The sequence below is a fragment of the Eschrichtius robustus genome, chromosome 13 (assembly GCF_028021215.1).
Source record: "Eschrichtius robustus isolate mEscRob2 chromosome 13, mEscRob2.pri, whole genome shotgun sequence".
Classification (NCBI taxonomy): domain Eukaryota; kingdom Metazoa; phylum Chordata; class Mammalia; order Artiodactyla; family Eschrichtiidae; genus Eschrichtius; species Eschrichtius robustus.
Window position 1 is genome coordinate 99,572,634 of NC_090836.1, and position 17,070 is coordinate 99,589,703.

Sequence of the window (17,070 nt, forward strand, 5' to 3'; positions counted from 1 at the left end):
AAGTTAGGTCAAAGAGCTGGCGTCGCGGCCCACGATCTTTGGGCGGGGGCGGCGCGGTGGGCGGGGCGGCGCTCGGCAGTTCCTGCGTGGCTTCTCTGGGACACTCAGGTTCCGCGCCTCTGCCGGTCGTCTGCGGACCCTCGAGGCGAGGTGCACGCTGACTCCTGTCCGCCCGCCCGCCCGGCCTGGTAGGTGGGGGTGGGGGTGCCGGGCAGGCAGGCTCCCGTTGGGGGGCGGGGGTGGGACCGAGGGCCCAGAACTGGCTGCACAGGGTGGGGGTTGGGATTCGCGGACCCGGACGGCTCTCCTCGTTAGAAAGACTTTCTCTTCCCGGAGCTCTAAACGCTAGGGGCAGCGACCCTGGTCTCCGAGCCCGGTTTGCCGGCTCAGGATTCACCACCAAGCCACCTCTGCAGAATGGCCTCGGAGTCAGTCGCAAGCCCAGCCGGGAAGAGCTCTGGGGACTCATGGGGCAGGGAGCGGGATTGAGAGGCGGATAAGTGGGAGTAACAGTAGAGACAGCAGGATCTGCCCCCACGCAGTCCGCTTTTTCGGCTTTCTTTTCCCACTTCTTCCTGCTTCAGTCATTACCGGCTGTCTGATTTCCCCTGACCCCAAGTTCTGCCTTAACCAGTGTTTGGTTCCCTTGAGTCTGGAGCGTGACGGTGGAAGGTAAGGGTTCTGGGTGAGCTTGAACTATTTCTTCCCATTCAGTTGTCTCATCAGCGTGGGGTGGGGGCGGTTCTCTGGTTGATCTGTGTGGGGTCTCACTGTCAATAACTGAGCATCTCTAGGACATACCTAGGTGCCCTAGTAGAACAGTGGCCAGCTCTGAGATAGCCTGTGCTCATTAAGACTCTTGGTTTAGCCTGAGAATCCATGAGTGACTTTGGGCAGTCACCTCATTTTTCTGTGCTTTGGTCTCCACGTGGGTACAATTGGGCAGCTATCATCTGAGTAGAGGCTGCTTCTGACTACTGTATTTAATATTGCACTTCGCTGACTCCCTCTCATCTTTCTGTGCTTGTTTTACAACTTTATTGGTTGTCTCTTAACCCTACTAGAGATGAAAGTACCAGTGTGCAGGGAATTTTGTTTTTCACTGCCGTATTCCCGGCTCTAGAACAGTGCTTAGAACCTGACAGGTACTCAGTAGGCAATTGGAGAATGTTGCCTAGATAGGAACAGGTGTTGCTTGTGGTGCCTGTGGTTCCTAAGAGAATAACAGCCGTCTTATCCCAAGACTGTCTTGCCTCCCTTCCCACCCTGCACCCCTTCTTCCTTTCTGATGACAGAAGTCAGGAAAGGTGGGAAACCCCAGAAGTTTCACATCTCTAACTGCCTGGGCCTCCTGAGAGGCCAGGATGGGGGAATTGAGAGGCAATAATATTGACCAGGCCCCCCTTCCTCAGGCACAGTGCCTCACCCAGCCTTCTGTCTCTGCAACCGGGAGATGACTTCCTTATCCGCATTTTGCAGTGAGGAAGATGAAGCTCAGAGAGGCTGAGCAATTTGCCCGAGGTGCCGAAGTCAGGCAGAGCCAGAGCTCCAGTGCAGGGTTCCAGGCGTTGATCCCTGTTCTCTAAGCATCCCTGCCTTGCTGACTTTATCTTTCTCCCTCCCTCCTATCATCCCATGTCTTTATTTTGTGTCTGTTGGTCACTGGCCCTGGGCTGGGAACTGGGGCTCCAGGGCTTCCCAAAGCTGGGTTCTTGGTATTTGGAGGCTGTGTCATGTCAGGGGAAGTTGCTGTTCAACTCACTTTATGTTTCATATAACACCAAGCTCTGGGTCTCACCTTCTTTCTCTGGGTTACTCCCCTAGCTCCAGAGTCTTGGATATGGACCTTCTTCAGTTCCTGGCCTTCCTCTCTGTCCTGCTACTGTCTGGGACAGGAGTCACAGACACCCTGAGGACCTCCCTGGACCCGAGCCTGGAGATCTGTATCCTTTGGGGTTGGAGGTGTTTTTGAGGGGTCTATAAATGAGGTTTCTCTATACCCACAACCCCTTGGGAGATTCCAGGGATGGAGCAGACCCCCCTAATAGGAACAGGAGAGAAAAAGTAAGGTGCTCTAACCAGACCTTGATCAAGTCAGTTCTGTTCTGAACCGCAGTTTCCCCATATGTTAAATTGAGAAGGCAAGGCATATATCTCAGAGCCATGAGGACTCTGAGGATTGTACATGTGCCTCGTTCTTTTTGGGTGAGACCCTGGCCGGAGACCAAGCCCTGGCATACTGGGCTGCCTACCCAAGGGCTGGGTCTTGAAAGAATAGAAACTCATAGAGAAGGGTGGGGGGCACCCCAGGCAGAGTGTACAGTGTGAGCAGAGGGGCAGAGGTTCTGGGAGCAGTGAGTGGCTGTGGGAGATTGGGGAAAGACCATGGGGAGGGGAGGGCAGGAGCGAGGTCCTGAGGATTGTATTCAGGTTGTCGGGTGTGGAATCCTCTGAAGTGGATGAGTGATACGTTGCAGGATTCATATGCTTCTCAGAGAGTTTATTCGTTCCCTGGGGAGTCCCAGGCATGCACATCTATGCCCCTGGCAGAGCCTTGCTGGCCAGGGTGGACCCTCTCGATCGGGACCACTGGATTATCCAGGCAGGAGAACTGGTGCCAGTTCCTTAACTTGATGCTGCTCAGACAAGAAGATGTTTGAGGTGAAGCGGCGGGAGCAGCTGTTGGCGCTGAAAAACCTAGCACAGCTGAACGATGTCCACCAGCAGTACAAGATCCTTGATGTCATGCTCAAGGGGCTCTTTAAGGTGCATGCGGGCAGCGGGCAGCTCATGGCAGGCCTGGTCTTTGATCTGGGCACTGATGGATGCGTAGGAGTTCCCCAAGGGGATGGTGTTCAATGAGGCGGAAGCGCATGCACAGAAACATTTTTTTTTGTAATTAATTTATTTTTATTATTTATTTATTTATTTTTGGGTATGTTGGGTCTTCGTTGCTATGCGCGGGCTTTCTCTAGTTGCAGCGAGCGGGGGCTACTCTTCATTGCGGTGCGCGGGCTTCTCATTGCGGTGGCTTCTCTTGTTGTGGAGCACGGGCTCTAGGCGCGTGGGCTTCAGTAGTTGTGGCATGAGGGCTCAGTAGCTGTGGCTCGCGGGCTCTAGAGCGCAGGCTCAGTAGTTATGGTGCACGGGCTTAGTTGCTCCGTGGCATGTGGGATCTTCCCGGACCAGAGCTCGAACCCATGTCCCCTGCATTGGCAGGCGGATTCTTAACCACTGCGCCATCAGGGAAGCCCCTCAGAAGATTTGAAGTAGGGTTGAAGTAAATGGAGCTGGGGCCCGTCTGGGAAGACCTTTTCAAAACCACTCAGCCCAGGTGGGGTTCCCTCAGGTGCTGGAGGACTCCCGGACAGTGCTCACTGCTGCAGATGTGCTCCCAGATGGGCCCTTCCCCCAGGACGAGAAACTGAAGGATGGTATGGTCTTCCCAATCTCGCCCTCTCCTCTTCCCCCCTACATCCTTGATCTTCTCTAGCTGCTCCTTCCCTCTTGTTCTTGTCACTCTTTTTTCTCTCTCTGGAAGTACCCTCTTGTGGCACCTTCCAAGGAGTCTCTTTGGGTGGTTGGGCACTTAGTATATGATTCTCCGAGTGTTTCTCGGCTCGTTTCAGAGCCAGTTTCCGTGTCCCTGACACAGATATATTCTGTCGTGTGGTTAGGTGTTTGAGCCGGGGGAATTAGGGAGGAGCCTTTGCCCACTTCCACTCCAGAAATCCTTGCCTTCACCACCCTGACCCTCCTGGTAGAGATGGCAAGGGTTGTTCCCATTTATAGGAGAAAAAACTGAGGCCTGTTGAAGTGACTGGCCCATGGGAGCAGTTACCATCACTCTTTACTACTGTTCTAAAAGCCTCAACCCCCTTAAATCCTTTTTGAGACAAGGTGAGACCAACATAGATAAATAAAAGAATATTTTGAATCCCTTCATCTCCTCTTCCAAGAATTTCTCTCCAGTGGTAATTTCTCCCCATTAACCGGTTACATTCTAACAGAGTTTGTTAGGTCACACTGTCTGAGACAGGAAGAAGGAGCTTTTACATATTGAATGTTGGGCACATTACAAATATCATCTCTGATCTCCACTATAACTGAGGAAGGCACTATTACCTCCAGTTTCCACATGAAAGAGGACAGGTGGTTTGCCTGGCTCTTACCTGTAAACCAAGCGAACTCCTGAGTTCTTTGCGGTTCAAGAGTGTTCTGAAGTCCGGGGGTCCCTGCCCCACTTGTCTCAGACCCAACCTGGCATATCTTTGTAGGAGTCCGCTTATCTCTGTGTGGCCTGGCCAGTGCTGGTGAGGGCTGCCTGGGCCATATCTATAGGGGTCACTCAAACAGGGGCTACCACCAGGGCTGGGTGTATAGTTACTATTCTTCATGCTAGCCTGGGTCAGGGGACCTGACACCATAATGGACACTAAACTCAGCCTAAACTGATTTGTTGACTAGAGGAAAGATGTTGGTGGGAAAACTGACCAAATTCAAATTAGGTCTATGGATTGATTAATAGTATTGTATCAATGTTAATTTCCCGGTTTAGATAGTTGTGCAATGGTTATATAAGATGATAACATTAGAGGAAGCCCAGTGAAGGAATTTTGTGGTGTATTATGTAAGTCTAAAATTATTTCAAAATAAGAACTTAAGCATTTAAAATAAAATAAAATTAGGCATATACTAAAAAGAAAACAAACCCTGATGTGTTCCCTGGCCATCCTAACAGAACTGACCCCTCACAGACACTGTAGTTGTGTTAACACCAGGGCCCAGCTCTGGACATTAGGATACCAAGTTGGGGAGGTTAGGCCCAGCGAAGCCTCATGGGATGCATATGCCTCCTTTTGCAAAATGACACCCACCTCTCTGGTCCCCATGGCAAACGAGTCTTCTGAGCTGTGAGATACAGGGGAAAGAGCATGTCCTTTGGAGTCAGACAGCCCTGGGTTTGCAGCCCAGGTTTGCTACTCACGAGCCGTCAGCTTCAGTTTCCCATGTGAGAAATGGGAATAGCAGACACATCTCCCTCTAAAGGTGGTTTTGATGATTCAGTGACCTGGTAGACATAAAGCCCTTAGCATGCACTGTACATGTGGTCAGCAGCCTGTGGGCCTCAGGCACCATTCCCCTTCTCTGATTAGTGGGCTTGCCTCTGTTCTCTGGAGGGTGCGTAGGGCTGGCCAGGAGGGCTGTAGAAGGGCATCTCCCCTGGCCGCTCATCAGGGTCCTTTCACCAGCTTTCTCCCAAGTGGTGGAGAACACGGCCTTCTTCGGTGATGTGGTGCTGCGCTTCCCAAGAATCGTGCACCACTGCTTTGACCACAACTCCAACTGGAACCTCCTCATCCGCTGGGGCATCAGCTTCTGCAACCAGTCGGGCGTCTTTGACCAGGGCCCCCACTCGCCCATCCTCAGCCTGGTAAGGACTGGGGTGGAGGAGGTCCGGGAGCCCTCTGTCTGGTGGTACGCTGTGAGCCACACATCTGCCTTTAGTGAGGCCTGAATGTCAGCCCTTGGTTGTGTTTTCTGTGATAAGCCTTGGGCCACCTTGAGGTGCCCTTTCATGGGGTTCTATGCTGACCTGGGTCCCTAGGGGTCACCACCTGGCCCACATCTGTTCAGGCCTTGGAGGGAGTGGCCCTCGGGTGAGCAGGAGGCAGGAGAAGGCAGAGGATGACTAGCTTTTCCTCATCCACAGATGGCCCAGGAGCTGGGAATCAGCGAGAAAGACTCTGACTTCCAGAACCCATTTAAAGTAGACCACACACAGGTGAGCTGCTGGGACCTGCGGCCATGTCTGCTTGGCCTCTGCTGAGCCCTGGGAGGCCAGGGCCTGCAGGGGCTGGGGCACCTAGAGTGGAGTGTGAAGGCTTTGGACTTGGAGCCAGAAGTGCCTGGGTCTGGGTCTGAGTATCACTCGCTCACTGGTACCTTCGGGCAAGCTGCTGGCCCTGTCTTAGCCTCAGCTCCCTGTCTGTCCGTGCGGTGTGGACCTCAGCTGTGAGGGCCAGTCAGAGGCTATGAACACATCCATCCCAGTGCACGGTAGGCCCTGTTCCCATCAGGCGAATGTCAGGGAAGCCATGGGAGGTCAGGCCATGCTTCTCTGCCCTTGAGCCTCTGAGCACCCAGCCAGGCTTCTGTCCCACATTCCTGCACATGTTCTCCTCCTAGGGGTTGAGGTGGGCTCTGAGAGCTGGAGGCTGCAGGGGAAGCACGACAGATACTGACACACGGTAGAGGGGAGGAAGAGATCAGAGGTGGCAGGGCAGGGCCAGAGCAGCAGGGAGGAAGGGCCGGAGCACTGTACTCCTCAAATCACAAGCTCCCCTCAGGTGTAGGGAGGGACCTCTGAAGGTTTAGGATTTTGCTGCTGTTTCATGGATGCTGACAGGTTAGAGACATCAGAGTTTATTGCAGCAAAAGCAGTTGCTGTTGGCCTGGTCATGTGGGTTTCCCTTATTCCCCAAGTCCCAGGAGGGTGACACAGAGGGGCCCAGGCAAATGCCACGCATGCAGTGGGTTTACATCAAGTCTAGGAGCACCAAGCTTGGGAAATTCACCACCTTTATAATGAACAGAAGCAAACCAAGTCTTTGTTTGCAGGCAGGTATCACCTCATCCTTCATAGTTGCTTTCTGCAAACACAACCTGAGAAATGGCCCAGGTACAGAGTGGTCCGGTGTACCAGCAAGAATGTGCAGGGCGATGGAGATTGCCGCCCCACAGTCCATCCATCAGCCCTGCGTGTCTTGGCTTAACTCACATTTCTACGTGAATGTCCTATTCCATGATTGATCTGATCAGTGGAGACTAGGACCACATTTGTTCAGCTTGTCTCAGACTGCTGTCAGTAGGACTCAGCAGCAGGATGTGGCCACGCGCAGTGTTGGTCTCAGCCATGTGCTCCAGGGTCCTGGGCTTAGCCAGCTCTGGTAAGTCCTGGGGGGGCGGGGGCAGTAGGTCTTACATTAGAAACTCAGCGTGCGGTCTAAGACCAATCTATCATCTGTTACCACCCATACAAGGGTTTAGACTGAGCTGCTCATCTTTGATGTCATTGCCAGTGATTACAGGGGCCAATAGATAGACCCGAAGCAACGCTCATCCCCAGTGGAGAGGCATTCTGTGGCCCACTGTCTCCTACATGTGACCACTTGATTTGGGTCACCATTGCATTGTTTGGCTGAGCCCTGGAGGCAGTGTTGCTGCTGAGTTGCAGCCTCAGTTGCCCTACATGGCACAACCGGGCTCGCTCAGGGGTCAGGAGAAGCAGGTGGATGTGTGTGTCAGGTTGAAGCAAGGTTGTACTGGTCTGTGTGTCTGCACGGGGTTACTTTGGGAGCTGCCTTTGATGGTATCAGGCACAGCAGAATAGTTCAGGACTGACTGCGTTGATGGGAATATTCCTGTCACATGGTTGAGAATGACACACTGGACAGCTGGTCTGACTCTCAACTGCAGCTGCCGCTTGGCTGGGGTGGACCCTAGGATTGTTTTGCCAGGCGGCAGTGCTGGATCTAAAGGACAAAGAGGGTTAATTGTTCCACACACCTCCTGGGATCTAAGGCACTCCCTCCCCAGATTATTGGTACAAAATCAACATGTCACATCCCAGGACCTATAATTTCACTTTTCTCTAATTATTCCCTACTTTCACCTAGACTTTTTGTTCAGAAGGGTCAGATGTGAGTGGGACAAGGGCATTTTTGCAAGATTTCCACAGACACATATCTCCCATCTTGGCCCACAGGGGGACTTGGCAAGGAGCGTACTCAACCAAGTGGTCATTATTCTTTCTTTTTTTTTTTTTTTTTTTGGCTGTGCCACGCAGCATGCAGGATCTTAGTTCCCCAACCAGAGATCGAACCCGTGCCCCCTGCAGTGGAAGCGTGGAGTCTTAACCACTGGACCGCCAGGGAAAGTCCCCCAAGTGGTCATTATTCTAATGATCTTGGGCCATACTATTCCAACCAGGGACTCTAAGTAGCTGAACCAGAAATACAGAGTCCTCTGCTTTTTGTCAGTCCATGGTGGTGAGTGTGTTGCCACATTTAGTACAATGATGCATGCAGGTGGCAGTACCAGTCAACTGGGCTGTGTAGGCTTGATCAGCCTTTTGATTCTGGTTGGTCTCATCAGAGAATTGGCTATGAGCATCTAAGCGAGTGACCCAGGCTGTCCCGTTGCCAACCACAGTTTGTTTCCACAGTTCATGGCCCCCAAGAGGGATGGCCACCTTTGATCTGCCAGTTTGTAGCCTGCTCATCTGGCAGACCAGATGGCTCGGACACTGACAACAGTCAGTAAGAATACAACATGCCTGGTCATTAGGAATATTGTCTAGGCAAGAGTGACGGCTTTTAATTCAGGTTGTTGTCTTACTAGCCTTTATGGCAGTTGGTCTTCCATTGTCATCCCTGGGGCTAGATGGCTGCTGCTGCCCATGGTCACCTGTGCCGAGGGTTCCCAAAGCCGCCCCAAGGTTGATGATTCGCTAGGAGGACTCACAGGACTCAGTGAGTACTTGTACTCGAGGCTATGATTTATTACAGTGAAAGGATCCACAGTAAAATCAGCAAAGGGAGAATGCTCCTTGGGTGAAGTCTAAGGGAAACCAGACACAAGCTTCCAAGAGTCTCTCCCAGTGAAGTCACACAGGACACAATTTATTCCCCCAGCAACAGGTTATAAAAATATGTGTGAAAAGTTGTCTATCAGGAGAGCCTGTTAAAGACTCAGCGCCCAGAGTTTTTACTGGGAACTGGTCACGTAGGCACCCTCTGCCGAGCACGTACCAAAATTCCAGACTCCAGAAGGAAAGTGGGTGTTTAGCATAAACCACATTTTCGCACAGTTTAGGTGCAGTGAGCCACTCTTATCAGTTCGGGTGATGGGAATCCCTCCCAGAAACCAAGTTCCCAGACACCAGCCAAGGACCAGCCTTGGAAGCAGGCCTTCTAAAAGATAGCAGTGAGGCCAGCTATGTTAACTCTTCTGCACAGCACCATTAGCTCTTAATTTAGGCGAACAATCAGAGGACAGGCCTGAGTTTTCAGAGGAACCTCTGACTCGAGGGCCCTGTTGAACTAGTGGCTTTGCTTCAGGTGACAGAGTGGGGGATATGGTTTTCCACACTAGTGTAGCTGCCTCCCCTTCATGTAAAACCAAGATGACACATCCTTCAAGGTTGCTTGCTGCAGTCACAACCCTGATAAATGGCCTGGGTAAGAACAGTCAGGGCTGGGTTCTTGGTGTACGCGGCAAGAACATGCAGGGATGCTCAAGGCCATGGCAGATTGCCTTTCCCAATGAGGGGGCTCCCATGGAGATGCTTTTTTTGCTGTGTCACTGGCTCTCCTTGCCCTGCAGATCGTGAATGCCTCTCATACATGAGGAGGGTGAGAGCATGGGGCACAGAGAGAATGGGCTCCAGGATAGATGTAATTTAGCTTCATCATAATGTGCTCTGCTTGGGCATACCGCAGAAGCAACATACTTTCCTTTTATTGGCTGGGGACGGTCCCAAGGTTTTACTCACTTTTTGGTATCCCGTGTGGACCTGTCCACCAGCAACAGCCCAGGTTTGCTCCGCTCACCTTGGGCACTCTCTCCATACCAGTGGGTGTTCTGGGAGTCCCCTCCTACTACATACCCATCACTAGAGCCAACTTGTATCAGGCTTCGTGCTGGCTACTGTCCCAGTCCAGAGGGAGCTGGCCCTCTCCCTGCTCTGAAGATGCTCACCGTCTGTTGGGGAAGGTAGCAGAGAAACACAGTCCCAATCTAGCATGATCTCTGTACCAGTGCAAGAGGGAAGGACCCATGCGAGGGAGCCTATGGAAGTAGGGGGCGGAGGCGCTGGGATAAGTAAGAAGTGCCGGGTTGACCAGCTCAGGGAAGACCTTCCCAGGCAGAGGGACCAGCTTGCATAAAGGCTCAGAGGCATAGCACATGCATTTGTTCAACATTTAGTGAGCATCTACTGAATCCCAGCCACTAGAGAAGCATTCTAGCTCTGCCCTCCTGGGAATGGCATTCTAGTTGGAGGAGATAGACAGTCAATAAAAAATATATGATAGGTGGTGATAAGGGCTACGGAGAAAAAAAGCAGAGGAACATGGTTAAGGAATTCCAGGGATAACGTGGGAATACAGTTGCTATTTCACATGACTTGGACACAGAAGATTCTTACTGCAAAGACGTGAAACAGCAAGGGAGCCAGCTCTGTCTCTGGGGGAAGAACATTCCAGGCTGAAGGTGCAGCAAGTGCAAAGGCCCTGAATTGGAAGCATATTTGGAAGGGTGGGGAGTGTGAGAGGGGGTGAGGTCAGAGTTGTAGGCCAGAGCACAGGACCCTTGCATGTCTTCTCAAGGGCTTTGGCTCCAAGACACATAGGAGCAGGGTGAGGGTCTCTGACTTAACCTTTTAAAAAGGATCAGCCTGGCTGCTGTGTGGAGAATAGTGAGGGGGACCAGGGAGGAGATGGATACTGGTAAGGAGGGTGCTGCGCTTGTCTATTTGGGAGTTAACGGTGGCTTGACCCAGGGTGACAGCAGTGGCGCTGGCGAGGAATGGTGAGATTTTGGTTCTGTTTTGAAGGCAGAGCCAATAAAATTCACTAAGGAAGCAGATCTGGAGTGAAAGAGCTGCATTAAGGATGACTCGACGATTTTTTACCTGAGTGTGTGGAAGAATGGGGCTGCCATTTCTAAAATGGGCAAACTGGTGGGACAAGGCCGAGGGCTGGATCGGGGATCAAGACCTCGTTTCTGGACCTGATGGGCAGCTGAATGAAGATGTCAAGGAGGCGACTGGGTGTATGACTGGATTTCAGGGGAGAGCTTAAAGCTAGAGCTACAGATGTGAGAGTAGCAGAAGGGCAGGGCAGATAGAGCAGTGGTCTGAGGCCTGAGGCCTGAGATGTGCCTGCATTTAGAGATGGGAGAATGAGGAGGAACTAGCAAAGCACCCCAAGACGGATCAGTCAGTGCTAATGTAGCAAACCCAAGAGGGAATCATTTCCCAGAGGCCATGTGAGGAAAGTGAGAGGAAGGAGGAAGTGATCTTCCTGTCAGATGCCGCTGGAGGGTCAAGGAAGATGCGGCTGAGAATCAGCCACTGGATTTAGCAGCCTGGAGACGTGCCATCAGAGATCTCAGTAAAAGCTGTTTTGGTTGAGTGGTGGGGACAAAAGACTGAGTTTGGAGAAAATGAGAGGAAAGGAAGTGGATGCATCCTATCAAGTACAGGTGACGCTTTTGAAGAGTTTTTCTTTTTTTTTAATGTTTCAGGTGTACAGCATAGTGATTCACTTTTTTTTAAAATTTATTTTATTTACTTTTATTTTTGGCTGTGCTGGGTCTTTGTTGCTGCATGCGGGCTTTCTGTAGTTGCGGCGAGCAGGGGCTACGCTTGGTTGCGGTGCGCAGACGTCTCACGACGGTAGCTTCTCTTGTTGCAGAGCATGCGCTCTAGGCATGCAGGCTTCAGTAGTTGTGGCACGCGGGCTCTAGAGCACAGGCTCAGTAGTTGTGGCGCACGGGCCTAGTTGTTCCACGGCATGTGGGATCTTCCCGGACCAGGGCTCGAACCTGCGTCCCCTGCATTGTCAGGTGGATTCTTAACCACTGTGCCACCAGGGAAGCCTGTGATTCAGTATTTTTACAGACTATACTCCATTAAAAGTTATTACAAGATGATGGCTATAATTCCCGATGTTGTACAGTATATCCTTGTAGCTTATCATAAAGGTTTTGTTTTCAAGGGGAGCAGATCAACGGGAGACTAGCTGGAGGAGGGTGTGGTTTCCAGGGGAAATTTTAGTGGGATGGGAGAGACTACAGCACGTCTGCATGTTGATGGGACACCCCCCCCCCCCACCTATTAGGGAGGAAGAACCGATGGTAGGAGAGTTGCTGGAGCCTCATCCCTGAGGAAGGGAGGTGGGAGAGGAGAGCTGGTGCCCGGGGGGAGGCGTGGCCTAGCCTGGAAGAGCGGTGTGGGCACAGCAGCAAGTGGGTTGGTGGGTATGGTGGTGGGAGCTTGCGGAAGTTGTCTTCTGAGTGTTTCCATCCTCTTTGGAACAGGAAGCAAGGTCATGGGCTGCGAGTGAGGAGGGGAGGAGTGATGGAGGTTCGAGGACAAGGTGTGTCTAGGAGAGCAGGAGAGTGAGTAGAGCAGGGAAACATTCTGGATTGTCAGGCAGCACGAAGGGTCCACTCGAGGTTAGCATCAGAATTTAAAGTAGGCATTAGCCAGGCCTAGCGGGGAGGAGATCCAGGAAAGGGATAGGCATTGTTTCTCTTCTGACCCACCTAGCTGGTGGGGCCAGGATCTCTTGACTTGTCCTTCCCCAAGCCAGAGCCAAGAGTGTGGAGTCCTCTGTGGCTTGAGGAGTCTCCCAGCTCCTCCTTCCTCCCAAGAGGATCAGAATTAACTTGTAGGGATAGGAGGCAGAGTGTGATAGGGAAAGCACTGGTCAGGGAAGTGGGAGGCCTGGGGGCTAGCCCCAGTTGGGACTAGCTGTGTGACTTGAGCAGATCACTTACCCTCTCGGCTGCACTTCTCTGACTTCACCCCATCTTCCAGACTTGTGGTTCAGTCTAACATGGTAGGTGGATTACTCCACAAGGTGGAGCCCCTAATTTGTTTTTAACGTCTACCTTGATCAAACATTTATCAGATTTATCGTATGAACAAATAAAATGGGTGTATTTCACAACAAAGTTACCTGAGTCTTGGGTACTATTGTATCTCATATTCTAACGTGATTCATTCATTCATTTAAAAAATACATGCTAAGTACCATCTATAAGCCCGGCAGGCCCTGCACTGGGGGCTTGTGGCTCAGTGAGCAGCATCCGACACGATCCGCCTACCCTCGTGGAGAGTGTGGTCCAGTGGGGGCAACAGGCACGAAGCAGGTGGTCACAGAGGCAGGTGGTGGCAGGGGAGAAGCACTGAGAAGGAAGCAGAGGAGGCAGCCCCAGCCGGGAGCCAGGGCAGGTCCCCAAGGACGGTGACAGCTGAGCTGGAGCTAATGTGGCAGAGGGGGTGGGGGCTGGGAAGAGCCACAGCACGTGCAGAGGCCTGGAAGTGGGGGAGCCAAGGAACCCAGGGACCAGAAGTGAGGGAGGAGGAGAGGGGGGCAGGGTGGACCTGCAGATGCAGCTGTGTGGAACCTTGTCCTGAGAGTAATGGAGAGTCGTGGAAGGGTTTAAGCAGGAGTCAGACTTACATTTTGAAAATAGCTAACTGCAGTGAGGAGAATGGCTTAAGAGGAACCAAATTGGGTGTGGAGAGACCCTGGGAGATGCCCAGATTTATCAGGAGGGTGGTGGGGGAGGTGATGGGGGTAGCAGTAGGATAGGCGAGACAGAGAGAAGTAGACGGGTTTGAGACTTAGGGGGTAAAATGGGCCAGGCCTTGGCAATGGACTGTGAGGGGTAGGGGTGGGGGTGGGGGGAATGCTTGGTCTCTGCCCTACTTGCCTCAACCGGGTTGTGGGGCACTGCTGTTAATGAGGACAGAGACTCTGGAAGGGGACTGGGTTTTGGGGAGATGGAGCCATGCTGGGCTTGGGGCACGTTTGCACATTAGTGGAGGTGTCAGACAGGCATTTAGATAGGGAGATGCACATTTGAGTGGTAGCTGACCATAGAGGTGGAACGGAAGCCCTGGGTTCAGATGAGCCGGTCTGGAGAGTGGGGGAAGATGAGCAGAGGGCCTGGGGATGACCCCGGCTGAAGTCCTCATCCTCCTCCTACCCAGCTCGCCCTGTGTTTCCATCTCCTCCCTGGATACCACCGTGTATCCACTGTGGAAGCCACGAGCCTGGGCACCACTGTCATCTTCTTTCCACCTCTTTCAGGGTCTGCCAGTTTAACCTGGCCCACCTGCTTCCCGTACACTCCCTTGCCTAGATGTTGCAACTCGTTCACAAGCGGCAGGACCCCTGTTGTCTTACTCTTGCTGGCTGCCATCTCCTCCTCAGGGTTCTGGGGGTCTGCGGTGGTCTTCTGCACTCAGCCCCTTCACCCTGAGTGGAGTCTTTCTGTTGTTTCTCAGATGCACCATGCAGGATCAGCACCCGTCCCTCTGCCTGGAATGTCCTCTTCCCTCGTCCTGTTTGCTTGGCAAGCTCCTGCTTATCTTCCAAGACCCGCTCAGCAGTTTCCCCAAGCCCATTTAACTATCTCCATGTCTGCAGGCTTCCCGAGGGCAGGGCCTGTGTCTAAGTGACCTTCCTGTCCCCACAGCGGCCTAGCTCAGAGGCAACTCTTTGCTGCCAGCAGACTTAATCAGACCACTCTGCTCTTCCCCTCAGTTCATCACCAGCACTGACCCTTTCCAGAAGGCCCTGAGAGGAGAGGAGAAACGCCGGAAGAAAGAGGAGAAGCGGAAAGAGATCCGAAAAGGCCCTCGGATCTCCAGATCCCAGTCCGAGTTATAGCCCTGGAGCAGCCCAGGGCTCAAGGGGCCAGGAGGAGGCCAGTCGGGAGGAAGAGGAGAATGCAGCGGTATGACTGGTGGTGAGAGCTGGCCCCTGTGAGAGGGGAGGCCGAGTTTGCTCAGCCCCCTGGAGCCAGCTCTGAGCCCCAGCTGCAGGGACTGGGCCGCAGAGGGCTGCATTTCTTCCCAGGGACCTCCCTGGAGGGGTGCCAAGGGAGCCTTCAGAGGGTGCTATGCTGCAGACCTAACCCTGTAGAGACGCTGTGGGGAGCAGGAGGGATCCTGGGCTGGACTCTCCCGCTGGGTTAGGACCGCTGGCCAGCTGGCTGCTGCCCTTCCTGGGGAGGCAGCAGAACTGGGCTCTGAGCCGTGTGTGGAGGTGTCATGCCTGCTGCTGGCCCCACTGTGTCACTGTGTTGCCTGGAACAGTTATCCCCTGCAGAGACAATAAAAGCCAGCAAATGCTCTGGGCTAACAGGTTGGTTTGGGCCCCAGGGAGCTGTGAGCCTCTCCATGGGGCAGGTGAGAGGGGCCTGGGTCGGGAGATAGGGGGCCCTCAGATGTAGAGACCACCTTAGAGGATATTCCTCCTCCTCAGAGGAGCCTCAAGCCCTGGCGGGGCAGCAAAGCAGGGGCTTGGCTTTGACCTCCAGTTCCCTTCTCAGCACTGTCATGGACAAGGGATCCGTGTTGAGAAGGGACCAGAAGTATCCTGGGAGGGTGTTTAGCCCAAGACAGCCTTGGAGCAGCATGATCTCTGTCCTCAGATATCCAGGGACAGTCATCGAGCAGGCTCGGGGAAGAATCAACTTGTCCTCCCTGGCAGCTCAGGGAGACCGTAGCCTGCGGGTGGGGGCCCTTGGGGGACAGGCTGCAGCTCTGCAGGAGGCAGTGCTTTGTAATGGTAGGGCTGCTCCGAGCTGGATTGATCGGACAGCAAGCTCCCTGTGTCAGGAGGTGTGTAAGAAAAGCCCAGGGCCATGGAGCAGGGAAGCTGCAGAGGGAGTTAGGCCCTGAGTGGGCAGCCGCCCTTGTCATATCCCTTCCAGGTAGAGAAGGGAGGGGCTCTGGGGGGAATTCTAGCTCTGTCTCTTTGACTTTGCCAAGCCAGGGGAGAGACACACAACTATCCCCAACCCTCTACCACTAACAGTGCCCAAGGGAGACCCAGAGTCTTAGCCCATCAGACTTGCTGAGTGACCCTGGCCCACCCCTTCCCTGTGCTGTGGCTTCATTGGTGTAATGAATTTGATGATGTCTGAACCCTCTGCCCAGCCCTAAACTGCTTCTCTGAGGTTTGGGCCTGGCTTCTCAGTGACAAGAGCCCTTCTCTGATGGTTCTTCGGTCGTCCCGTGGATTTGCTGAGCACCCGCTGTGTGCACAGCCAAAGAGAGGAGCCCAGTCTTAACTTGTGTTCACCTCTGTCCCATTTAGCATCTTTATCCTCCTGGGTTCTTCCTTCTACATCTTCACTTCTCACCATCTTGGTTGATCCCTTCCTCTCCACCCTCCAGTGGGCCCAAGTTTTCCCATCTGACACCTTCAAAGGTACAAACAGAACCACTCTGCTCTCCTCCCTGGGCAGCTCCAGCTGGGAGCTATGGGAACAGCTGCAGGGTGGGAGGCACTGTGCCCATTTACCTGACCTCCTAGCACTCAGGTAGCCCTCTGCAGAGGGTTACTGAGGCTCTGGGACGGGAAGGCATTGGACCAAAGTGAAAGTGAGTCATATGATATGCCAGCAGACAGTCACCCCCCACTGTGGGGAGCCCTGTGAGAGCCACTGAATGGTGGAGTTGCAGGTGGCACTGTCCAGCTCAGTGCCTCGTCCAGAGCAAGGCAGCAGGGTTTGGTTTTCTGTTTCAGGGTGAGACTAGTATAATCTATACCAACACTCCTGCATGTAAACAAAAGAACTTTCTTGTCTTTTTTCCCCCCAAATAAGGTACTTTATTTATTATGTTATACATGTTAATTATAAAAAGTAATTTAAGTAATACTGAAATACCAAGAAGAAAGTAAAATTCACCCTAAATCCCACCATTCCCATAACCATCACTGACACTCAGCTCTCGGGCCTTCCATCCTTTCTGTCCTTCATGTGACACACAGATCACATGTAACTTTTAAGTTACAGTAGCTACCTTGTATGGGCACTGTGTGTCAGGACTTATTCCAAGTGCTGGCTTGCATCAGCTCCTTCTGCCTCGGGGCCTTTGTCCATGTTGTGTGTTCCCCTAGCTATGCCAGATGCAGTTCTCTCCTCATAATTTTAGGTTTTGTCTTAAATATCAATGTCTGTTTTCTTCACCAGACTGGAAGCTCTCAGAGGGCAGGAACTGTCTCTTTGCCTGCCACAGAAATGTTCAATAAATATTGTCAAATGAGTGTGCAGATGATCTCACTTAATCTTCACCACTACAAGGGTGCACTGTTCCCGTTTTAGAGATGAAAAAACTGAGAAAAAAAAAGAACAGTTATTTAACCAGCCCAAAGTCACACGGTTTGTAAGTGAATCCACATGGCTGCTTCCACCCAGTCTTTGAACTCTTAAGTCTTGACCACAAAGCAACTGCTACCTCTCACAGACTAGCAGGAA

General features: G+C 52.6%; 1 protein-coding gene across 2 annotated transcripts; it reads left to right on the plus strand.

Annotated features, from left to right (window-relative positions):
- The first annotated feature begins 50 nt into the window (after window positions 1-50).
- Window positions 51-16,859, plus strand: CCDC134 (coiled-coil domain containing 134). Of its 2 annotated transcripts, XM_068560068.1 has the most exons (8): window positions 51-188; window positions 585-672; window positions 1,825-1,943; window positions 2,645-2,766; window positions 3,350-3,434; window positions 5,253-5,434; window positions 5,714-5,785; window positions 14,346-16,859. In XM_068560068.1, exons 3-8 carry the CDS (start codon window positions 1,841-1,843, stop codon window positions 14,469-14,471), a joined length of 690 nt encoding a protein of 229 aa, XP_068416169.1. In that variant the 5' UTR covers window positions 51-188; window positions 585-672; window positions 1,825-1,840; the 3' UTR covers window positions 14,472-16,859. The 2 variants fall into 2 exon arrangements, with proteins under 2 accessions (XP_068416169.1, XP_068416168.1); XM_068560067.1 differs by lacking the exon at window positions 585-672.
- The last annotated feature ends 211 nt before the right edge of the window (window positions 16,860-17,070 follow it).

Bases quoted from the DNA above. Each gene is read 5' to 3' on its own strand.
- CCDC134 (XM_068560068.1), top strand. From the start codon at position 1,841: ATGGACCTTCTTCAGTTCCTGGCCTTCCTCTCTGTCCTGCTACTGTCT. The intron at 2,767-3,349 runs GTGCATGCGGGC...GGGTTCCCTCAG, and splicing joins TGCTCAAGGGGCTCTTTAAG to GTGCTGGAGGACTCCCGGAC. The intron at 5,435-5,713 runs GTAAGGACTGGG...CCTCATCCACAG, and splicing joins ACTCGCCCATCCTCAGCCTG to ATGGCCCAGGAGCTGGGAAT.